Consider the following 26550-nt stretch of genomic DNA (forward strand, 5'->3'; position numbering starts at 1 on the left):
ATAACAGCTGTCAATACAAACATCTTGATATTGTAGAATTAGCAATTCTGTGTAGTTAAGCCGAGAATTATTGTAACATGAAAGAAAATGTGGTGATTGTTATACAGAGCGGTGCGTAAGGATTCGATTCTCGGTGAGGTGATGGTTTTACTTCTACCGATGTACATCATCACTCTGTCATCAGGGCCGCCCATCTGTTGTAGTGTAAACGATAACGTCCCAAGTTTTATTGTATATTTATCTTTAATGTGTTTAATAGTATTTTTTTATGCCAATGTGGCGGAGGATCGTGACAGTTTTGAAGCGTTGTCCTTACCCACCTTCTACTTCCTCAGCGTTCCTTCTCCGTTCTTCCGCCGAGCCGGAATCTTGAGCTGTCTCATTGCGAGCCGCCGATCGCAGCTTGACAGAATCCATTGTTCCATTAAGATCGGTTCATTATTCGATCGATTTGAGGGATTCGAACCCGCGATCTACGCGTTCTGAACTTGCGTCACCTGAGAGAGAATAATTGTTGCATATTGCAGGCCTAAGAATCAATCAAATTGTCACATAAATACAGTAAAAATAATTAAAAACAAAATTTCAGATAATTATTTATTTTATAAAAAACAAAATTTTATTTTACAATATAAAATTTCAACCCATGTTGGGACATTTTAGGAATATGACACATAAACAGAGATTTTGAAAAGAGAAAGGGTAGGGTGCATATTATTAGCTATGTCAAATGTATTTTTCCAAATTTTCGATTCACTGCAGTAGGTTTTTAGTATGGAAGGAGCAATTGAGGTGATACATCAAAAATATCTGAAGCCGATATAAAAACGCTAGATGATATTAAAGTACAAGAAACGCCAGATATTGAAGCACAAAAATCTGCACATGACATTTTTATTGCATTTATCACAAATAGTTGTTGCGTTGAAAACATTAAAATGTGGATTTTAAATTGTGAAATATTTTTTATATATTTACTTTCTTTGATGAGCTTCGATTGAGCGAGATGACTATCGATAAACTGACCGTGCGTGGCATTACTGTATGAGACCACAATTAAAGAATAGTAATAAATTACATTTCGGTCGGTACACGTCTGATTCAATTCAGTCTCGCAGTAACTGTACAGATAAATGACATAATCCGTGTGATGTAAACAAGTGGTTTAGTGCAAAGGCTCTTTGAACTCAATCTTTAAAGTTTTGGCTGAGACGAATTCAACACAATTTCATATGATGCAGATTTGCCAGGACCGAGTGATTCTGCCGAGGCGAGTGTAGATCAGGAATAAGTTTAAGCCTGAGGGGAAAAAGCTGAAACAGAACAGTGCCACAACTTCAACAGTTCGGCCACTCGGGCCGCAACTGCCACGCACCCTCAAAATGCCTCAAATGTGGACAAAACCATCACACTGCAGTTTGTAAGCATAACCCAATCATGGGCCCGGCCACAAGTCGCTAGAGTCCCGTCCCGCGCGCTAAGGTCGCCGCTGCAGACGAAATAGAACTCCTAGTCAAGCGACTTAAAAATCGCAAAGCGCCTGGTAACGACAGGATAAGTAACCTTACCCTAAAACGGCTCCCAGAAAAAGGAATAGAAGCACTAACAAGCAGCAATACCTTCTCTGAACCTTTAATATGTGTCGGCCAGGTCAGGGTTCCTCGAGATTCTAGAAAATGTTCAAAGGGTTCTGCCAAACAAAAAAGTTGTCTTCATCTTTGATGTTTGTCGTGTTGAATATTCAACTGATTTTTCTTTCTAATATTCAGGTGAAGATGAATAAAGCCATGATAAACGCCAGCATCATAACTGGAATGCCTGGTAAATTGCTGACATCATACTCTTGCTATAGAGGGAAACCAAACCCTCCCCGGCCCTCAAGAGCCGAATTAAAATCACATACAGTAAAATCCTTCAAAATTTCACCACAGATGAAGGGATAAGAGCAAATGCTCAGGCGCCCCTCAAAATATGAATACCCAACGTAACGTAACAATATATCCGGAGATTTTAAATATTAATGTTGGGTCGACGACCGCATGTCGGATGATCGGTTTACTTAAAAACGGTAATAAATTGGATCTGTAATATATTAGATTAGACAACGGCATCTATGCGCGCTTACCGATGTACTACTTGCAGCTTTGACAGAATTCAGATTTTGTCAAGTGCATATTGTGACAGTCAAGAGTGGAAACTGTAAATTATTCATAGGCCGTCGCTGTCAGGTGGAGAATTTTCAATAGACACGTTCCGTGAATTAATCCATAACATCGTGAGAAACAGCGTAACCGCACAGGGCTAATCGTAAGATATTACCATTCGACGAGTGTCTTGCCAACGCACATCTGAAGAACTGATTAAATTAATTATTAAGGTCTGCCCTTTTATACACACTGCCATCTGTGAAAAGGTATGTGTACTGAAAAAATAAAAGTATTGAACATTGTAATTAGATTGAAGCGTGTTATCAATGTACGACTGTAAATTACATACTTAATCACCACTGAGTGTGCGCCAGGGGGGTGAAAGAGCCATACAAAAATTATACCCGCTAATCAGCCTATAGTACAAGGTACAGCTCATAGATGGCTAAATTAACATAAAATTGTTCCCATCTGGCTTCGACTTTGCCCATGTCATGAAATGCCATAAATGTAGTTTATACCCCCCTCCCTAGGTCATAGACCCCGCAAGGCGGCGGAGGCATAATGTGGTTTGGAAATCTTTACCGTCTCATGTTCGACATCCCCTCTCCTTCTGTTGCAGAGTATATAAAGAATGCATTTTAATATGAAGCAGTTATTATGCCAGTCACCAAGATAAGATACGTATTTCACTATTCCAGCTCTAAAGAAACTTATGATATGTACATATTATCAATACAATCAATTAAATTGTTTTATTATAGTTATCTGTGATTATAGTATTCGACTGCCCAGAATTAATATTATATCGGTATGTATTTTGGCATTGTGTTCATTATACTTAATGACAAACCGTTTGGCATACGACTATTGTAATAATTTTACCAATATAAACCAATAGACTTCCAGACTGACATTCTATTCTTACAAATACGAAACATCGTCTTATATTCTCTTATACGTCTTATATTAATTTGATCCTGATATAAAAACGATAGCCAGTAATTGTTATCTTAATATTAAGAAATCAATCAGGCATTAGTTCACTAAATCAAAATAATTCATTGAGTTATCATACGTAACTGTCGTTTTAAAGCATGTCAATAAATTATGTAATCATTCTCTTTTATTCGTTATGTTATGTGATAAAAAAAATAGTCCATGAAAAGTGTACTTCAAACCAATTACAGGTTACCAAACATGAAGATCCTATTGTCATTCCAGAATTTTCAGATGCCTCGAAGTTGTTGGGTGCCTGGCTGTGAGGTGAAGGGTGTGCCTTGTTACATTCTACCAAAGGCAGATCATGAACGACAGCAACGGATCCGTTTAATCGCGAATAGAAAACTTACGACAAACCACCGTCAACGGTGGGAGTATGCAGAATTCATTTTCTTCCAACAAACTTCTCAGGAAACGGTCTGAAACGTGGGGTATGTCCATCTCAAAACCTGGCACCCATACTATCAGATAGTGATTCTGACATCAGTCTGAATGAAGAGGGTGGTGCCAACACTCATACAATTGCATTAAATTTTGACCTGATTGAAGCCCTTTAAAAACGGCTTCCATTACTGACGTTAGGATCCCTCGCAGTCCATTACGAATGCCTACTTAAAGGTGATAAACTCAAACATTTAAATATATACCTAATTCTACTAGCTTAATAAATTAATCCCACATTAGAAACTGCAATGAACTCTGTGTACGTTCCCCTTATACCAAAATAATAAAATTAGAGGAGCTAGAATTTACAAATAAAACAGTATTGTACATTCCACTGAAGAACCTATATACTCTATAGCATGTAACGTTATTATTCCCCGTCTCGTGGATAATACGTTCTCAAACACTGGCAATTCCATTGAGAATTGAGAGGCGATCGTGAAATGGCAGTACTGCGCGGACACATTTTTAAGTTGGCAGCTTGCCTGCGGATTGGCTGCAGAGGCGAGCATCGCCATGAAGTTTCGGCTAGTCAAGTGTGGAACGCGAGCAAGGAAAGACGTTATCGGGCGGGCCGCTCGGCCGGCTAGCCAGCAAGATGGCGGCATTTATCACGGTATTTATTGTATCTGTTGTTCCCAGGTCTAGATTCATTTGTTCTGAAATTTGTAATAACCACCTCCCGGTTACTCTGGTGTGTGGATAGTCATTCTGGTAATTGGTTCGTGTCTAAATTATAACTTTTGTACTGTAGCTTCTCGTGTATGCTTTGTCTTACTGTTTCCAATAAACATTGTTTCCGAGTCCATCTTGGAACATTTTTCTAAAGATCGTATTATTTTTCTTGACCTGATAATGTCCCGTTTGTTGTAATATGACAGGAGAGGAGTCAGGTTAAGTGGCGCCCTTTGATACTGTAATTATTTTAACTATCTTCAATCCGAAGTGCTGGACCTGGAGGAATTATAACCAACCGACAAATGGTAATCCACGACTTTCTATTTTGTAGGCATGGTAATCCTACAGAGATGGAATCTCCATGCTGTACCGTTAAGAGTTTTGTATTGAGCTAGATACCGGATGTTAAACATATTACCTATTTACCCTCATACGTATTCTTACGTTAAAGGGAAGTTGATATGTTACAAGCATTATGACAATATGTGTTGCAAAATAGTATATTAATTTCGTGAATATCTATATGTTTTCACTATTTGTATTTTGTGTTTTGCAGATCGTACACCTGGAGCACCATATTGGAGAATATTCCCATTCCCCGAACACCCGTGGCAAAAAGGTATCGCCGGAAATGCTTGGGACTTGAAAAAGTATATCCGGCAAAGAAACAAGGCCAACTTTCAGCATAGACTAATAGGAGCAAAAAAGTTTGCGAACTCATTGACCTTCGTTCGAGTCACTAAAGGATCAACAACAATACAACAATTATTTTTTTAACTTCAATTAAAGTCGTGTAACGTAAAACTAAAAGGTCGGCGTTTTACAAAGAATGATAAAGTTTTAGCACTTTCCCTCTTTAAGCAAAGTGGAAGAGCTTATAAATATCTCTCAAAACTTTTTAGATTGCCTTCGGTTCGTACTTTGCAGACATTATTATCTAGCATCCCTATTTCTATCAGTACATCAGATATAGTCATTTCACGATTAAAATCCATTGCCAGCAAATTAAAGGGCCGCCGTAAATATTTGAGAAATGAGCCTAGAATCACACTTAGATTATAATAAAAAAAAGTGACTCAATCGAAGGTTCAGAGGACTTTGGACGTCAGCGTAATAACAGAATTGCGGACCATGTCCTGGTCTTCATGATACGGAGTTTGGTTGGTCATTCAAAGCAGCCAATCGCATATTATTATTGCCAATCCGCTACCAAGCCTAACCAGTTAGTTCAGTGTATTACAGAAGTTTATAAAACATTGGATTCCACAGGTTTGAACTTTGTATATTTATTTTATAGACCTGAACAAATATAACATTTTATCAATTAATTATTCCTACACATTCATAGCAACTCAATACAAAAATAATTCATTTGTATGCATTCTGAATGAGCTTTCGCTCTGCGTTTTCAATTATATTTTGGAGTAGAATGTGTATTCTCAATTAGAACATGACTTACATTTATTATCTTACAGGTTTAAAAATAATCGCAACGGTATGTGATCAAAGCTCAACGGACACTGCTGCTTTGTCTGATTTCTTGTACAATGTCTGAGAACAGTTCAAAGAGTCTATACGACGAAATTGAAGAATTTTTACAATACAATGGCAGAAGAAGAATTAATATTCACGGAAGTAGAAACGTCTCCACCAATACCTACGTTGTCGACGAACAAGAAGCGTCAACGTCGAGAGAATATGAACACGACTCGTCAGAAGAAGTCAATTCAGTTTTCGGAGACTCAGCAAATTCTAGACAATCATCTACCACCTGCAAACGAAAACTCGGCTCTACTGATTCTAGAACTTATATAGACCGACAAACTAAATATACCGCTATTACTGACACGGTTGCAGGAATTAATCCGGATGGCAATATCTCAACGGAATCTCTCCTTCAAGATGAAGATACAGACAATAATCCACAGTATCAAACAAGTGTTGAAAGAAACAATTTTATCAAAGAAAAATACAAACAATTTGTCTTGGGAAAATTTAGAGACATTCCTAAGAGACAGAGAGTTATATCTGACATTGTCCCGGCTAATAATGTCAGAGGAGGAAAAGAATCAATTAATAAACTCAATGTTATTGGGTTCAGAGGTGGAATCTTCATTGTCTGCTTCCATCGAGGAAGCAGATACGGAGACCACTACCATGTTATACACGACTGCACCTATTCAGACTCCTACTGTAGCTGTTCAAGAATGTCCATTTTTGACAGAAGACGAAAATCCGCTAGAAAAGTTGTTTGGACATCGACTCTCACAGGAGAGTGGCTCTACAATTCAATCGAGTATTTGTGTACGGAGCCACGACAACTTGTTCTCTGCGAAGTCGATGGGCGAAACTGGATACATGGTCATCAAGTTGGAGGTGTTCCCGTTCCGCGAGGTGTGCAGCATAGAGAAAAATCTTTGGTGGAAACACGCCTCAAAGAGGTTAACTTTTATAACCTCATCGAGTGTGGATCCATTAATGATGCAAGTGGAGAAAACAGTCAAGATGGCCACAGCTCAGATATGCAGTCTACCAAATTTAATAAAGGAGAAAAGACCAATGAGCTCCTCAAATTCTTACAGGAACACCCGACCAGCCCCATATTAGCTGTATTGGGTAGTTCCTGTTTTTATACATCTAAATTTAAACATTTTAACAGAAAAAAAATATTTTTTACTAATACTTTACAGGAATATGGTTTTGGTTTTTTAACAATGTCAGTAACAGATATTTACAATTTTACTTTACTAGGTAATCCTCTATATGCGTGTGCACGAAGTGACGTTAAAGAATATTATTATAATATTAATGAATCTATTCAAATTATTGAAGAATTATTATACTTTCAATTAAATTCAATAGATAATGTAACTCAATTTCTATTTGATGTATATAATATATTTGAAAAAAAAATTTCTAAGCAGAATACTTTCTATTTTCAGGTATAACAATAGAAATCATGAAAGGGAAAGAGGTCGTTTGTCCTTTTGATGTGCCTCATTTATTGAAAGGGATAAGAAATAACTTGATGACAAAAGATCTCACGTATTTTGATGGTAATACATATAGATATGCATCGTGGAAACACATTGTAAATTTATACGAGATAAGCCGGGAATATACGGGCAACTTCGTGTTGCTGCTGCTGGAAGCAAACGAGCTGCCGACCAAGGCAATTTATGCTGCCGTGCTTGGCAGCAAATGTGTCAGCGGGAGCTGGAGTTTACGAACGAATCTCGACGCATATCCAAAATGAATGTTGAAGGAGAAGCTGTGTAGTTAATGAAAGTGTTGTTGCCAGGGCTCGAAATAGACCGGAACGCACCGGACCGCCGTTCCTGTTCGTGAAATTCTGAAAGACAGCGTTAAGGCTCGTGGATTCTTTGAAAATTGCGTTCCGTTTCATGTTATTGAGATAATATTGCGTGTAGGTATGTAGTTTTTAAAGTTGTAAGAACTGATTCGTGGGAAAAAAATTTGCTTTCGGCGCTGACAAAATGTGTTTATTATTTATTGATGATTAGCCCTACAAGGTCTATAATATAATACAGGCTGTTCGGACATCAGATGTGTTTACAAAAAGGGCTAAAGGGGCTACAGGTCCAGGACCTTAAATTAGGAGGTCTCCGGAACCTGAAAAATAATTTGAAATCACAAAAGAACCTTATTTTGAAGATAAGAGCCCAATTCTAAGGAAATTGACGAAAAATAAGTGATTTTGCAAAAATGAGTAGTGTACCCATTTAAGAAAAAACTACATTTTAATGTTGTTTTGGGGGGGGGGGGGGTAATGTGAAAGTGTTGACGAAAAAAATAACAGCAGTAATAAGTCAATTACATCAACGATTTGTGACAAATTGATTTCTAATCATAAAAAAATACAAGTGGATGTAAACGATATTCTTTTATCGTTGTTGAAATATACAACACTTGTGAGGAAAGCGATAACATCAAGTGGTGAACGAATTGACGCTTCAACACAAACAATTGAGATGGAATCACAACTTGCAATTAATGCTGTTGTTCAATCGTTGTTAGAATACGAATCAACATCGGTTATTGAAGAAGTGACAACATCAGGTGCTCTGTTGTCTGTTCAGCCTACTGTTATAGAAAACATAACAAAAGATATAACACTAGAGGAAGAAATCGATCAACCAAATAAATTTTACCGAGAAAGTCAGTTGTTGGTAAAAAAACCTTTTTCAGACATTGCTGTCTTATCGAGCACTACTGTTAAGTGCACCAAAAAAATTAAATGATCAAGGTGGTACTATGAACCAATCAAAACAACAACGAAATCAAGAATCATATTTGATAAATAGAATACTTTTACAGTTATATAAATATCAAACAACCCAATTGTATGTGCCATTAACATCATTTCAAGACATCGAAAATCAAATAAATCAAAATATTGACTATAATCCAACATTAAGTGAAATTGATACATCGAAAACCTTGGTTGACACATCGAAGAAAATAGATGATACCGACACATCGAAGACAATTGATGATATAGATACATCGAATATAATAGAAGATATATACATATCGAAGAAAATAGATGATACCGACACATCGAAGACAATTGATGATATAGATACATCGAATATAATAGAAGATATATACATATCGAAGAAAATAGATGATACCGACACATCGAAGACAATTGATGATATAGATACATCGAAGACTATTAAGACTATTGATGATATAGATACATCGAAGACAATTGATGATATAGATACATCGAAGACTATTGATGATATAGATACATCAAATATAATAGAAGATATATACATATCGAAGAAAATAGACGCTATCGACAAATCGAAGACTATTTATGATACAGATATATCGAAGATAATAGACGATATCGAGGATGATTTTGACAATTTTGACGTAGATGACATCGATTCTTATTGTGATCCATACTGCCATTGTGATATTAGTGTGCTAATGAAACAAAAATCTTTAGAAACACAAAAAATAACAGATGATGTTAAAACACAAAAGGCGAATGACGATGATCTACAAAGGAAAGAAATAGAAAAAATTTCAGATTTTATTGAAATAGAAAAAAAATCAGATATTACTGTAATGGAAAAGATCAGAGCTTACTGTAATAGAAATACATCAGTAACATCTCTTTTGGTTAAACAACCTAAAGTGAATATATCACAACAAACCTTAATGGATGTTGAATTAAAAAAAAATCACAATATTGTGCATGAACCACATGAAAAGGAGTCTACAACGCAATTACCTAGTCATGCAGAAAAAAATACCGTTGTATCAAATCAAACTAAAAATATTCCTATAACATCAGAAACGTCAATTTTGGTAAAACTACCTAAAGAGAAGATATCACAACAAACTGTAACGTAATTTATTCCGTACCTTAGAATAAATACGTTTGAACATTTTTAAGGGCAACATTATGTTCGGAAGTTTATCGTTGTTAACATGGCAGTCTGCGTGGAACGATTTTAAGTTGGTATCTCCCACGCATGGGTAGGCGACTACATGCGCGTGGAGAAGTTAGTTAGTCTACATCCGGCGAGCAACGCAGAAGGTCCAGTCTAGAATGAGGTGTCGGGAATCGGACTCCCGGCGGTTTCAACAAATGGCGGACACTCTCAACCGGTATTTATTGTATCGATTAACTAGAGGATTAGACTCCTGTTTTGCTTAAACTTGGTAATAACTCCCCACAGAAAACTCTAGTTTTGTTGATAGGTATTGGGCATTTGGTTCGAGTCCAATTGTAACTTGGATTATTATATTGTTGCGGTTTAACCGCGTGTGTTAACTTGTTGCTGTACTGTTTACAATAAATTTGCAGTGTCCATTCTGGAACGTACTTAAAAGGTTTTATTATTTTTCTTGTCCTGATTTGTCCCGTATATAGAAATATGCCAGGAGGGGAGTCAGGCAAGATGGCGCCCTCTTATACTATAACTAACTTATTATTTTCTTAATCCGAAGTACTGGAACCTGGAAGATTTATAACCAAAAGACCACGTGGTAACCCACGACCTACTATTATATAGTGTAACGTTATTATTCACAGGCTTGTGTATAATATACGTTTAAACACTAGCAACATTCGATGAGGATTTTTGAGACGTCGTTAGATTGGCGATACTGCGCGGAGAGACTTTTTAAGTTGGCAGCTTGGCTACGCGTGATTGAAAGGCGTACGCTTTACTCTGCACCACCTTCTCGTCTGACACACGTACCGACAACACCTCTCTGCAACCGCTCCGATCTCAGCCTTCACTACTGAATTAATTCTGCAAAGATTATTCTGTACTGTTATCGCACCGGAATCCAGATACCATCGACTCGCCGCTATCATCGCCAGCCTGAGGATTTCTAGCAGCCATCTACCTGCCGCTGAACAGTCTTTTTAAAGATAATCGCCGACAGCCGACCAACCTAGAATCTTCGCCCGGGCCTTCATAGTGGAGAATCGACCCGTCATACGTGTCCAGACCTGAATTGCGCCTCTCTCGCCTACCCGCCCACCCAATCACATACCTACCTACTAACCACCGCCCAGTGAAGTGCTTAGCCGCGGGCCACCGCTTTCGTGTTCTCCAAAGTGTTGTGTTTCGTGTGTACCCGTGGAGTGCAGCGCTGTCAGTTCCGTGCAGTTCAGTGTTTTTGTCGTGTGCGATCCGAGTATACCTTCATCTCACCAGAGTTGTCGCTATCCCGGATCGCATAAATCGACGGCGGCCCCGTTCAGCTCGGTCCAGCCAGCGCAAGTGCCCCAGGGAGACCACCGGATCACCGCGCCTCAGGAGACGAGGCTGCAGCTAAGCAATCTTTCACCCTGTCTATTCTATTTAATTAAATTTCACTCTTGCCCATACCAATCTTACTATAAATTCATCAGCTCACATAGAATAAATTAAATACCTACTAACGTTAAATTTTTTCAAAACCGCAAAAAGCACAGAGGCTTCACCTACCTGCTCGTATAACAATAGACTCGCTCAGTCCGTCTGACCCTTTTACGCCGCGTACCTTTTTACCTCAGCTCGCCGACGAGACCCTTTCTCAGCCCCTTTTTTCAGCCCCTAAACTAGTACCTAAAAAACTTCCACCATACCTACCAACCACCCATCCAACCCTCCCCCCCTACCTACCCCGACCCCCCTACCCACCGTGCAACAACATTGCGCAATATTTTCAAATTAATTTTCGCGCCCTTAATAATATTTGTTTTCTACTTATTGCACAGACTTGGATTGCGCAATAATAATAACTCTCCCCCCCTACCTACCACGCATTAACATTGCGCAATATTTTTATTTTAATAATTTTTGTAAACTTTTAAATTAAATTAATTTTCGCGCCCCTTAATAATCTCAAATTGCACAATTTGAATTGCGCAATATTAATATTATTATCAACCCTCCCCCCCTACCTACCCCGACCCCCCTACCTACCGCGCCTCCACATTGCGCAATAATTTTAAACTCATCTTAGCGCCATTTATTAGCAAGCTAATTTCCACAACATTGCACAAAATTGGATTGCGCAATTTTCTCAATTTTCAATTTTATTTAATTTTTCTTTTCCTTTTCTTTCTTTTCCTTATCTTCTTTACTTCTTATTTTTGTTTCATTCTGGTTTATTGACTTGTCACCACTCAAAATCTGCACAACTTAATTGCGCAATATTTAATTTAATTTTTATTTTTCTTCACTTTTTACTTACTACAAACATTGCACAAATTTGGATTGCGCAATTTTTAATTCTAAACTTTTAATTAATTCTAAACTTTTAATTAATTCTAAATTTTTAATTTTTTAATTCTTTTAATTTTTTTTTCTTTAATTTTTACTAATTTTTAAGTTTTATTTTTTTTTTTTCATATTTCTCTCTTTGCATTTACTTAAAATGGCTCCCGCCAAAAAGAATAACCAAAATTCAAAAACCCAACCCTCGTTGATCACTCAATTACTGGCCTTCCTTATGAATGTTCAAGTTTCACCGGCCGAAGCAGAGACCATGGACAAACTACAAACTTTTATCAAACAATGCGCACCCGCTGACATCTCCACTTCTCCCCCAGGTACATCTCCAACATCAAGACGACAGACGAGAAGCACCTCACGAACCAGCCAACCCGCACCCCCAGAAGTCCCCGACTCCCAAAAAACCATTATCCCCAACAGCATCTTCAGCTCAGACTCTGAGGACGAAGAGGACGGCCGCTCTTATACCTCCGCCTCCTCATCCTCCTCCCTCCAAGAAACGGTCCTCCCGGATAAGACCCGCCAGACTCCTAATAAATTGGAGACAATTTTAGAGGAAGAGTCACTCCTCCCGGCCAACCACTACACTCCAAACAAACAGGACTCCTTCACACCGGCAACCTCCAGAAAGGACCGAAAAAGGCACGCTCTCTCAGCAAGAGCCTCTCCTCGAGCTCCTCGAAAAGCTCGCCTTTGGCTCCCACGAGCCCTACGCTCGCTCCTCCTCAACATCCTCATCCTCAACTACAAACCCCCATTACGGCATCTCCGGCCAGATTCTCGAGTGCAAACTCCAGCGCCAGTACCAGCGCCAGCTCGCTCCCGCCCATCCCCCCCCCGGCAACCGTCAAGAAGACGCTAAAAGTCCCCCCCATAATAATCCATGATAAGGCCGCATATAGAACATTCCAAGCGGATGCTTTCCGTGCAGGAAAGCCGATACTTGAAGCAGTCGACACCATCAGGGGCATGAAAGTAACATTCCCGACAATGGAGGAGTACAGATACGCCCAAAATCACCTCCAATCCAAGAAAACCTCATACAACACCTACGAGCTCCAGTCCGACAAAACGTACAAAATCGTAATCAGAGGTCTAAGCACAAACTTTTCGGAGGCAGAAATCCTAGAGGAACTCCAAATCCTCGACTACCCGGTCATCAATGCCCAAAGGATGAAAAAGGGCCAATCCAGAACCCCCATGCCCCTAGTGCTCCTGAATGTGGAGAAAACGGACAGAGGGAAGGAGGTTTACAACCTCACCTCACTCTTCCAGGTCCGCATCCAAACAGAGCCCCTCAACAGAAAATCCTCCGCCGGGCAGTGCCACCGATGCCAGGGTTTCAACCACTCGGCCATGCACTGCCATGCACCTCCCAAGTGCGTAAAATGCGGAGGAGACCACCTCTCCTCTTCATGCGCGCACACACGAGAGATGGGCCCAGCGACCTGTGCTAACTGCCAGGGCCCTCATCCCGCCAACTACAAGCTCTGCCAAAGCCGTCCCGGCAGCCAGAACTTCCCCAGACGCCAACCGCCTCAACCTCTAATGAGCCGGCCGGTACAGCGTCCAAACGCCTGGACCGCGAGAGCGGCCTCCCAGGCGTCCGGCGCCACCCATCCCCAGACTCATCCCGCTGCCACAAAGGCCCCCGTTCCAAAGTCCCCAACTTCCACGCCAAACTTCATCACCCTCCCTCAGGATCATCCGCAGGTACAGCACTTATTGATGCTGTCCCAGAGGATGCAGGCCCTGACGGAGGATGTCCATTCCTCTCTACAGCTAATCTGCCCAACCCTCTATGGCCGGTAAAATAAAACCGACATCACTTCAGACCGCGTTCTGGAATACTCGAGGTTCACTCCTCAAAGACAAATACGAAATCCGACACTTCCTGCAAGAGCACGACATTGACATTCTTCTCCTCAATGAAACATGGCTTAAACCCTCGCACCGTATTAACATACCGAACTATACTATCCACAGAACCGACAGACTTACTAGAGGTGGCGGAACAGCCATCATCGTAAAATCACATATCGAGCACTGTTCCATACACTCTGAGCCACCCGCGCGCGCGACTCGTCCGGCTATAGAATCCACCTCGATATTAGTCACCACTAAGAATTACGGCTTAGTTAAATTCACAGCTATCTACTGTCCACCGAGACTGAAACCCACCAGGTCAGATTATGATAACTTATTGGACACAAATAATACTCCCACAGTCATAGCCGGAGACTTCAACGCCAAGCACTCCGCTTGGAACAACCGTAAGTCAACAGCTCGTGGAGTATTACTATACGATTTCATTCAAGCTAGCCAATCAGTGATAGTCGCACCTCTGTCTCCAACTATGTTCCCAGCGAACAGAGGAATGCCTAGTATTATCGACTTTGCCATCATCCGTAATACCAATTTCATTCCCATCATTTGTACGGTAGATGAACTAAACTCAGATCACAAACCGGTCCTAATGTATCTCGGGGATGCATTAGACCCATTAGCTACGTCACCAGACTCCCAAAGATATAAAGTATCCTGGGAAGACTTTGCCATACATTTGGAGGAACACCACACGATTCCGTTAGATCTCTCATCAACACTTAAAATAGACACCGCAATAAAGGACCTGACGGCCTCTATAAACGAGGCAGTCAAATCCGCTTCAACTTTGATCAGTCAGACTGATGACCACAGACCGGACATGCCAAAATCCACCAGACTCAAAATCACGGCAAGAAACCGTGCAAGAAAAATCTCCCAAATCTTGGGCGACCAGCCCTCCCTCCGAAAGTTTAAAAAACTAAGGACGGAGGTGAGAAAACTAAACGCGGAACACGCTAGTGAGACCTGGAACGCCAAACTCACAGAGCTACTAAAGGGTAGTGATCCCTTCTGGAAACTCTCTAAAGCCTTGAGGACAAAGAAATGTCCTATTACTCCTCTGAAAGCTCATAATAAAATGGTCTTCACGACTGAGGAGAAACTTGAGGTATTTGCGGACAGCCTCCAAAATCAATTTAGACCCAACGACATAGACACATCTAAAAGGTCCACCAGACGACACCTAAAATCAATTGAAGATAGGGCCTGCGCAATAATACACGATAGGATAGACCCTCCACCAACTCCGATTACCCCAACCTCCACTCAGGAGGTTGAATACTTAATCTCACGACTTAAAAATCGTTCAGCGCCAGGCAAGGATGGGGTTAGTAATCTCACCCTCAAGAATCTACCAGAAAAAGGCATCCTTGCCTTAACAGGTATCTTCAATGCCTGCCTAGAGATGCAATACTTTCCTGATGACTGGAAACTTGCGGACATTATCCTCCTGCCAAAACCCGGCAAGGACCACACACGCCCCGAAAATCATCGGCCGATCAGTCTCCTCCCTACGATGAGCAAGATCTTAGAAAGACTAATAAATGCCAGACTCCAAATCATTATCTATGAGAAGAAAATCATACCAGACGTTCAGCACGGGTTCAGAGCCGGTCACGCTACGAACCACCAACTGCTGCGCGTAACGGAATACATAACAGACGGCTTCAATCACCATAAATCTACAGTTGGATTGTTCTTAGACATTGCTAAAGCTTTCGATAAAGTTTGGGTCGAAGGACTCATAGTTAAACTCTCAGAGGCCGAAATCGAACAACCAATCATTAAAATCCTACACTCGTTCATCACCGACAGACACTTCGCAGTCAAACTGTTCGGAGAAAGATCCTCAATCAGACCCACAAGCGCCGGAGTCCCACAAGGATCCGTGCTCGCCCCGTCTCTGTATAACCTTTACACAAGAGACATTCCAATCCCCACAGACACCTCAGCAGATTCATGCATAATAGCACAATATGCAGACGACACAGCGATCCTCTCCAGATCGATGCACAGGGATAGAGCTACTTTATTGGTCCAAAGGTCGGCCGACCAGGTCTCCGCCTGGTGCGACAAGTGGCGCATAAAAATAAACGCAGACAAAAGTAAAGCCATTTGCTTCGAGCGCAACTTCAAAAAACGTAAAAGTAAGCGCAAACATTCAGACCTGAAAATGCATAAAACTAAAATCCCTTGGTCCAATACGGTCAAATATCTTGGTCTTACGCTAGACACAGCACTCAATTTTTCCAAACACATTAGCGATAAAAGACGCCAAGCCGACATAGTCTTAGCTAAGCTCAAACCCATGATAGGACATAGGAGCAAGCTTGCCTATCGCAGCAAGCTGCTATTATACACAGCTATCGTTCGCCCTCTCATGACCTACGCGTGCCCCGTCTGGGCATTCGCCGGCCTAAAATATATCAACAAACTCCAAATCGCCCAGAACAAAACTCTCAGAGCAATTACAAACGCTCCCTGGTTCGTCAGGAACACAACACTTCACAGCGATCTTAACTTGGAAACCCTCCAAACCCACATCCTCAAGCTCACGAAGCAATTCTACAGCTCCATCAACAACCATCCCAACACGACAATCAAAGACTTATTACAGTACGACATACACGCTCACTACCAATTTGACCGACCTAGGAGGGTACTTCTACTAATTCCCCCCTCCCCTAAATAAATAAATAAATATCCTTTTTTCTCACACTCTCTCTACTTGTATATTCTTTTTCTTCTTGTACTTCTCTATTATGATTACAGATCCCTTGCCACTCAACCCAGACCGACCACCAGCCAGGATGGCCGGACGACCCAGGAGGGTACCTCTAATGGCCGGACGACCCAGGAGGGTACCTCTAATGGCCGGACGACCCAGGAGGGTACCTCTAATAAATCCCCCCTCCCCTAAATAAATATCCTCTTTCCTACATTCTTTTCTTCTATGCACTCTTTTTCTTGTACTTTTTCTCCCTACAGATTAAAACCACAGCGGAGGGGTTTTTGGCCGGTCGTGGGCTTGCTCACCTCCGGAGTTTTTCCCCCCTCTGCGGCTCAAATTTTGATGAGCAAACGGGCAAGACCCGAAGTAACACACGATAAAGATGCGATTGTGGATGCCAATCTTGCTTTGGCCTTCTCTCAGTCTTCTTGGGAGCACCGGCTGGTGCGGAAGAAGATGACCCCGACTCTGGATTCGGATTGGACGAACGCCAGACCCCATGACTGAATGCTGGTATCCGCAGAACCGGACAGAAGCGTGACGTGGGGTGGGGAGATGTTGGAGGCCTGTGCGGCGGCGGTCCTTGTTGATTGCTTTCTTTTCTTATTACATACTTACTAGAGATTCCCTCACCCAGATCCCAAACCTGGTCTCGACTGGTCGCGAAGCCACCGAGGCCGGGTCCTTTCAACCACAAATCATGCTTCACTCCCGATAGGCACCACATATAAAGGGGATAGACTATAAAATCGTCTAGGTGGCCCAAATATAAAAGCACATTACCCTAAGCAAGCAAGCTTTACTCTGAAGATAGTTGATAGTGAGACACGAGCAAGGAAGGACGTACTTCGGACGGGCTGCTCGGCGAGCCCGTCAACAAGATGGCGACAAGACTCTACGGTATTTATTGTATCGAATTATGTTTAAAGGACTAGATTCCTATCTCTTAAATTTGTATTAACCTTCCCCCGGTAACTCTGGTAGTATGGTTAGGGATTTTGGCATTGGTTTCGGACCTAATTTTGTAACTTTTGTAAACGCGTTGTTTTACTAGTACCAATAAATTGCTTAGTGTCCATTTTGGACCATCCTCAAATGAGTTTATTATTTTTCTTGACCTGATTTGTTCCTTATATAGTAATATGCCAGGAGAGGAGTCAGGCAAGATGGCGCCCTATAATAATTTGTAATTAATTGACTATTTCTCTTAATCCTAAAAGCAGAACACTGGAAGATTTATAACCAAAAGACCACGTGGAAGCCACGACCTACTGTTTGTAGGTATTAAAAGCCTACGGGGATGAGATCCTCATGTTTTTACCGTTGTTTTGTATTTGAGCTATTCCGGATGTGTTAAGCGTACGATCTATATCTATTTTAGGCCATGGTAGATGTAGTTAAAATTTTACTACGTTACAATAGGTACTGTCATCCTACAGGGATAAAATTCTCATGTTGTACCGCCTTTATTGTTTTGTATTTAGCTAGATCCGGATGTTTAAACGAATTATCTATATCTATTTAGCCATGGTAGTATTGAATTAAAAAACAATCACAATATTGTGCATAAACCAGTCGAAAAAGAGGCTATAACGCAATTACCTAATGAACTTCATAATATTGCAGAAAAAAATTCTGTTGTATCAGATCAAACTAAAAGTGTCCCTACATCACTTAACTGTGCGATTGTTACAAAAAATCAATCACAGAATCCAGCGTTAAAAACACTTCGGGTAAAAGCAAAAGATTTGGTTTGAGTAGAACCTATCGATGATAAATATAATAAACCATTATTATTTTCCGATATCAAGAAATTTAAAAAAAAAAATACATTATTAATAAAAGTATAAATACATATCGAGGGCTTAGTGTCAAACAACACTATCTACAAAAGTGCAACTTTACAGGAGAGCCAAAAATCGTTATTTTAGATTCTTGTAACTTAACAAGGGAAATGTTTATTTAAAACCTAATGTTAATATTTTATAATTTATTGTGTATTGTACATTTATTTTGCTTATGATGATGTTAAAATTTATAGGGATAGTTTTAAAAAAATATGAAAACAAGGGTAACTTATGTTATTAGCGTTAAACTTTACTGCCGATTTAATAAGAAATTAGAAAAGATTGACATAACGTTGTTTGACTATCATTTAGCCGTAAATGTAAAATAACGTTATCTCAAAAAAAACAAACAAAAACACTTTTTTGTAGATAACATTGTCTGACTTTAGGCACTCGATATATGAATAAGCAAATAAAGAAAGGGGTGAATCACAATTTATTAAATAATGAATTTGTAATTGATGGCAACCAACATAAATCTTCGATGTCAGCTATCAATGAAGTGCAAAGTGAAATTAAAAGTGAATACGATCACCATAACATTAATAATATTTCTAATGGAATAAATCAAGATGATAACCAATATAAAGCTTCGATGTCAGCTATCGATGAAGTGCAAAGTGAAATTAAAAGTGAATACGATCACCATAACATTAATAATTTTTCTAATGGAATAAATCAAGATGATAACCAATATAAAGTTTCGATGTCAGGTGTTGATGTAGTGAAAAGTGAAATTAAAAGTGAATACGATCACCATTACATTAATAATTTTTCTAATGGAATAAATCAAGATGATAACCAATATAAAGTTTCGATGTCAGGTGTTGATGTAGTGAAAAGTGAAATTAAAAGTTAATATGATCAGTTAGATTCTTCTATGTCTATTGATATAGTTAACAATGAAATAAAAAAAGATTATAAAATGGACACTGAAAACTTTGACAGTCTTGAAAAAAGTTGGAATATGTTTAATACCACATTGTTACCACCAAAAAGTTATCGTATACTGAATTTTACGTTGGATCAAAGTGAAGTGGTAATGAATCCAATAATTAAAGTTACAGATTTACAAGTTCAACCACCAATAATAATGAAAAAAGAAATTAAAAAAAACATTGACGTGCCACAACCGAATATAAAAAAACACGATAATCAAACGATTAACGATGAACGTTCATCGATTGTATTCAATTGATTTATCCATAGTTATTGGAAATGTTGTTTGATAATAATGCTGGCATTGCAGTGCTCTATATATTGTAACTTAATCTAATACCGTTTCAATTTTTTTAATCGTTCCTAGTTCTATTTTGCAATGTCGCGTTTGTGCCAAAAAAAAAAAAATATCCGGGATGTGTTCTCGATTTTAATATCAAGACAAATATTCAATTAGCATTCAGGTTACTGAATCACAATGGACAAAGTCATCATCTCGTCTCATGTATTGAGAGTCGAATGTCGGACGCTATGTTCAGAAAGCAGACGAAAATGATTCTAAGCTCAAAGACCTCAATGACATGTGTGAATTCATGTTAGATGAGCATGCTGCCTTTTTGAAGGCACTATTGAGTGAAGCAGAACGAATAAAATACATTTTGCGGAATAATGTTGTATGTGAAATTTTCATATACAACATTTTTCCACTAATTTACTATATTTTTTTGTAATAAATCCAAATTTAATTGCCTTTCTTCGCCACTTTACATTCAAAACTCTTAATAATTGTATGTTTATTGTATTTAAAATATAAAATGTAACAAAACATAACTGGTTTAGTTTTTTCCATTTTTCTCAAAAAATGAATATTGTTGGATACAACGTTATTCCGGGCAACGGCTCAATTATACATACATACTATACATGTAGCGGCAAACTCAGTCACCTGCGCGAGGCATCGCTGAACAGATAAGACGTTCTGCACCTATGCGAAGGGAGGCGGTCACCAAAAACACCATGTCATGTGGTACCACAATATATGTTAAGCGAATTGTAAAGTAACTAATTGTCGTGTTAAATTCTACTATGTCGTTCTTTTTCTTGGTTTGAAATAATGGCGATTATCGCTTTCCCGAACCTGCACTGCCATCTATAAAAATCGGATAGAGGCATATTACCTAAAGCGCGAACCTTTTGTGTCTATATATTGATTTCCGTGTTTGGCCTTCTTTCTTTTTTTTAAAATTTTTTTTTTCGCATTCCGTTATTGCACACAGACAAATTAATCCTAATAAATTAATTAATTATGTCAGGTTAATTTCCGCGGAACAGAACCGCTCCTCCCGTCCGCAGAAAGAGCATTTCACCGGCCGTAATTGTAATATGATTGGCGAGCTTTGTGGTGCCACATCTAACCAAATACACGTACATATAGGGCTTTGTTTGATCTAACCATCAACACAACTGCACCTGTCTGGCTAGCCAGCTTTTGACGACCCACAATCTTTGAATATAAATTAAACAATTTTTTTTTTTATGCTATTGCCATCTGTGTTCAGTTCATAGAACACAGAGAAAAAATGTATTTAATTAAATAAAATAATTGAGCTATAAAACCCGCAGACGTACCACTCTCTGTAAAGGGCCTAATTCGAGGATTGTGAAGCGGCTTTGGGTAGCCAAATCTATAAAGCTTCAACCAGTGGTTGTCACACTGGCGCCTTCGGCCCAGTACTCTCAAATAAAGCCGTATACTGTTCACATTATATAGGATTAAATTAGTATGTAGTTTTTCTTCATGGTAATAAGATTCTCATTTGTTATTTGATGTGTCACTACCGTGTTGTGATTCATGTCACACCTGACGTATAGCTCATACGTCCATGTCTTAATTAGATGTGTCTTTTTCAATTGCACGTATGTAACACCTGACCTAATTTTTGTTTGTTCTATTTGTGTGTAACCTGTAACGAGTAAACCTGTCACATAGAGAATCTAATAAAGAAGTTTCTCTACTGGCAACATCGGTCACGAATAAACGACTGGCCGGAAGGGACGACTGCCGTAATAGTTAGGTGGGGGGAGACGCGGAGCAGCGGGCGGGAGCGAGGCGGTTTTCCCTTCCTCACTCTCTTTTACTTTCTACCGTTGTACTGAGCGCACGTGTCGGGGACGCTGCCTGCCGAGGCGGGCAGGCGACTTGCTATCCGGGCACGCGCCGAATGTGAATAGTGTTTACGGTATAGTTACCAATGGCGTGAACCCGAAGATGTTGAAGTTGAAAGGACAAACCAAGGAGAACTATATCAGCTCCGTTATGCTACCGCATACGGATGTATGTAAATATGTGTAAATACTTATCTTTGTTCTCATCATGTTTTATTAAGGTTTAGGTTTATTGCTGGCGACGGAGATACCCGTGTGACGATCTCCGTCCCATTTAATTTCTTTGTAATTATTTGTAAACTGTCGCTGAATTAGTATTTTCCTATTAAATGTTGCAACTCACAGCGATCAAACTTAAATCATCTTTTAATTATTAACCTAAAATCCCGCTAAACACATGGTCTTTTGCAGCTGTTTCCCTAACAAAGAAAAGCTTGCTGGTGTCCATCCTGGTGGATGGAGGTCGTTTAAAGGTTCAGTGAAACATGCAATCCTCATTCCAGACTCCATGAGTCTGGGAATCCACGCCATGGGAGACGCTTCCCGGCGTGGGTTTAGCTGCTTTGAATAGCGCCCGAGTCCAATCCCTTTGAGAAAGAGAACCTCATGCTCTACACCGAAAGGTGGCAAATGGGGTGGATAAGAGAGCGTGGTCGGCAGGAGCACCACCTAAATTATAAGACCGACGTAGGTAAAGGTAATATCCCTCTCTTAGCTACATTCTATAACCACCCTCTTCTCAGTATTTAGCACATAAATTGGTCCAAGCATTATTTTTAGCAACCCTATCACTATATTATGATTCACATTTTAGATCCCAAATGCACTCATAGTTTTTTATGTCACTTATAAAAGCGTCCGTGTCAAAATTATTGTCATCCATATTTGGCAAAAACTCGGACTGGAATGACAGTGCGCATGACTAGCGCCAGGCGGTGAGAGAGGTGGGAGGGGCTGAGTTGCTATACCGAGTGTATTTTTGACGCGGCGACAAATTAACTGCCGCAACTCGGCGGTTTCGGGCAGCGTGTCGACTGCAGCAGTGAGTTGCTGTGTGTGCGTCCGTTATGAGTTTTGTATGAAAAATTGGGGATCTCCGAGTTGCCACTGCCGGCAGCAGCAACACGAATTTGCCCGTATATTCCCGGCCATAGATCAACTGAATGTCGGCGATTTTGGGACTATCATGAGTAGAGAGATATAAATGAGTCACACATTTATGCATCAAAAATGAATAAAATGAAGGTGTCGACATGTGGCCAAGTGCTGGTAGTGAATTAGCATTCTGTGCCAGAAAAGGTAATGATGTCTAATACAATTCATATTTTCAAATGCTGTCTCAAAATGGAATTAATCATTACATATGTAAGTTCCGTGTTTTACCTAAACTAATTCGAATATTGAATTAACAAATTTCCCAACAGGATTTCCCATAATTCCCAGCGAGTTGGCCGCTGCGCAAAAAATTGAGTACTTCCGTAAGAGTATCAATTCAATTTATCTTATGAACCGTTCAATAAATAGGTAAAACATTACACTAGCTTCGTTTATTTTTTTCTGTTCCAAGTAGCTAAACTCGATGGCCTTGTGATAGGTCCGCGAGCACTCCACGGTGTTTGGTATGATAATGGCTATCTTTGGTCGCGACGTCCATTTATAACGAATATAATTCACGCTATAGTTTTGGTAACTGAAGCAAAATTATAAACCCAGTGACGTATGTCTATACTCTATAAGCAAAGTTCCATTCTTGGCAGACTTGAAATGCCACCCCTGCCGGGTTTCCGATTCAATTCACCTGTTGCGAAGTCATACATAGGTTACTGATTTCCCCTCTTATTTTGATTCCGGAGACGAAAATGCCAAACGGCCAAGTCATCTAAAGAGAAGCTATATATACCGCCACGAATGTGTTGTTTTGGGATGGCCTTTTTGATTCACTGAACGGAACTTCATTAACACCGAAACCAACGTCGAAATTCAGAAGAGTTTCATTCCATAGACAATTTTGGTTTGAGCGTAGCCAGATGATTAATAAAATGCGATTTGTAAACAAACATAATAACCCAGTGTCAGTGCCATCACTGCGAATCTGGGTTCAAACCGTGGAAGGCTGTATAAAATTATGGGATTGTGGGAGGCTATGGGGCATAAATATTTAGCTATTCGCAACTTGAACCAGGATCCGTTAGAAAATTTCTTTGGCAGTATAAGAAGCCAGTGTTCGTAATATAAATCCTACACCTTATCAGTTTTCCAGTTGGTCAGTACGAAAAATAAAAATATATAACTTCTATAATAATTATTGAGCGTTATTTTATAATCCAATTTTTAAATAATATATATTTTCAAAATTGGCGGGCTTTTTCAATAGTTTTCGATACGATTTGAAAAAGTAGCCCAATTTAGGTACTTAGGAACTGGGATCTCTGAGAAAAATGATCTGACACAGAGCTTGCTTGCCGACTGAAAAGTGGAAATAGAGCGTTCTTTGCATCGAAGAGCATATTTGGGTCCAAACTGCTGTCCAGAAAAATGAAATTTCAGGTATACAATGTGATCGTAAAACCCATAGTTCTCTACGGATGCGAAACCTGGAGCATTACGGAGAAACAAGAAAAGGCTATCCAAGTATTTGAAAACAAAATTCTCCGAAGAATACTTGAGACCAATTAAAGAGGACCAAGGGTGGCGGCGCATTCGTAAGAATGCCGAACTTTATGAGTCTTTCAAGCCAAAGATCAGAAATATTCTGAGGGCAAGAAGGCTGAGATGGGCCGTAATTTATCATTACCTGATTATAATAGAATAAATTTAAAGTGCTTTTATAGCTGCTAAAAGTGTTATAATTTTAATAATTTTTTTTAAATTATAGTTGTTATACCTCATAAGTGTAACACATAGGTACCTATTTATTTAATAGTATAAACCTTTTATACCTACTTACACCAAATTTTTTGTCAATTATAACAAATATCAATTATATTTGGTTTATAAAAATTATTATACTCGGATACCAACGTCATAGATACCAATAATATATTTACGTCACGCAACACTTTTTGTGTGAATCGGTAGCAGTGGCGAAGGCTCCATACTAAGCGATTATTTAAAGCCTACCTTCTAAGAAAACTATATCTTCAAGTATTTATTTCAAATTGCAATAAAAAAATATATAGAAAATTTTAAAATATTAAGAGTCATCTATTGTGTGAATTTGAATGTAGACTATGTAAATTAGCCGAGTTTAGAATCAAACAAAAAATTACAAGCGAGTGACGACATCTGTTGCTTTTCTTTGAATGACGATTGTCGATTATTGACTTCATAATCGAAAATGGTTTTCTATACCTTATATGACTCATGTCTTCGAGCAAGTCTACAAATTTTATCACGTCTTGGAAGCGTTCGAGTGACCGCCTTCCAACTCTTTTTGCAAAGTTTATTGTCTATGCCTGCCGCTTTAAATAATAATAAATAAATAAGATGATTTAAAAAAATAATGTCTATTGGGTTCAATCAGATATAATTATTAATTGATTTTAAAAATAACAAATAATTGTATCTCGTGATAATTATTTAGATTAGTTCAGTCATAGACAAACATAATTTATATCGTTTTAATTCAGTCAGATTGTTGTTCAAAACATGGTGGTATAGTTTTATTTTGTGAGACAATTCTGTGATTTATTGTATTCTGAATGTGGATAGATTATCTTTTTTTGTACCCTAAGTCATTCGTCAGTGCTTCAAATACAAATTATTTGTAAAAATGTCTAGTTTTCCAACTGAAATTGGTCATTGCTGTAGTACAGATCAAATTTTAAAAATATCATTTTCAAGTTTGACGTTTAACCAAAAATCAGAAATTATCAAAGCTGGAAGATCAACCGTTCATTTAAATTTGCATACAGCAAAAAAAACTTATGTTAGACATTTCCACAACAATTTATATGACAAATATTCGTTTTTGACTGGCAGTTGTCAATTAAATAAACTATATTGTTGGCCATGTATGCTATTTGCCACAGATAAGTCTGCGTGGAATTATTCTGGTATAAGTGATTTAAATAATTTGACAAATTCAGTGGTAAAACATGTGACTACAGAAAAACATTTACATTCAATCGTAAATCTGGAATCTTTTGGTAAAACTAGAATCGAATTTGCCGTTGATAAACAACAAAAGGCAATTGCTAGAGTACACAATGAGAAAGTCGACAGAAATCTTAATATAATGCGTTAGTGAGTTTTTTTAATACATCTACAAAGAGAAGTGCATTTCTCAATGAAATAATGGATCGCCGTCTTCCAAGTGTTGCATCGACCAGGTGGCACTACCACTCTCGTATACTTAATGTAATACATGACAATAGATCTGATTTCATAACGACATTCGAGACAATACAGAATAATTCTTCTAAATGGGATGAAGATTCTTTAACCTTTGCAGATGCTTATGATAGTAAATTTAAAGAATTTGAATTTAACTTTTACTTAGGAATATTCTCCGAAATCTATGCCCGAACGGATATTTTATTTAAAATTATTCAAAGTAGAACTGTAAACATTTCTTATTCCATTAAAAAAATTAACGAATTTAAAAAATGGTTAGAGACCGACTTCCAAAATAGTTTTAGTAATTTATATAATAAATATAAAAACCTCTGTGAACCACCAAAAAAACGTCGCAGAAATGAATTAAATGATGAGCAATATTTTAAAATCATTTTTAAGGAGGTTTGCGATAACATTTTAATGCAAATGAACGATAGATTTGTTTCATTTGAAAAATTAAATTTTTTAGAATTACTTGAACCGACGCTATTTAAATCGTTTAAACGAAAATTTCCAGATAAACTATTTGAATCCCTGAAAAACAGTTATTCTGGTATTTTTGATTCAAGTCAATTGAAAAACGAACTTAAAGTCAT

At 38.8% G+C, this 26550-nt stretch overlaps 1 protein-coding gene across 1 annotated transcript; it reads left to right on the top strand.

Moving 5' to 3' along the window:
- Positions 1-589: 589 nt before the first annotated feature.
- Positions 590-26267, top strand: LOC147076055 (uncharacterized). Its single transcript, XM_085941539.1, has 3 exons — positions 590-7840; positions 7891-8203; positions 20804-26267. Exon 1 carries the CDS (start codon positions 5819-5821, stop codon positions 7217-7219), a length of 1401 nt encoding a protein of 466 aa, XP_085797665.1. The 5' UTR covers positions 590-5818; the 3' UTR covers positions 7220-7840; positions 7891-8203; positions 20804-26267.
- The last annotated feature ends 283 nt before the right edge of the window (positions 26268-26550 follow it).

This window comes from Rhyacophila brunnea, unplaced genomic scaffold (assembly GCF_057557595.1).
Source record: "Rhyacophila brunnea isolate RB1 unplaced genomic scaffold, BYU_Rbru_1.0 scaffold_13, whole genome shotgun sequence".
Lineage (NCBI taxonomy): Eukaryota > Metazoa > Arthropoda > Insecta > Trichoptera > Rhyacophilidae > Rhyacophila > Rhyacophila brunnea.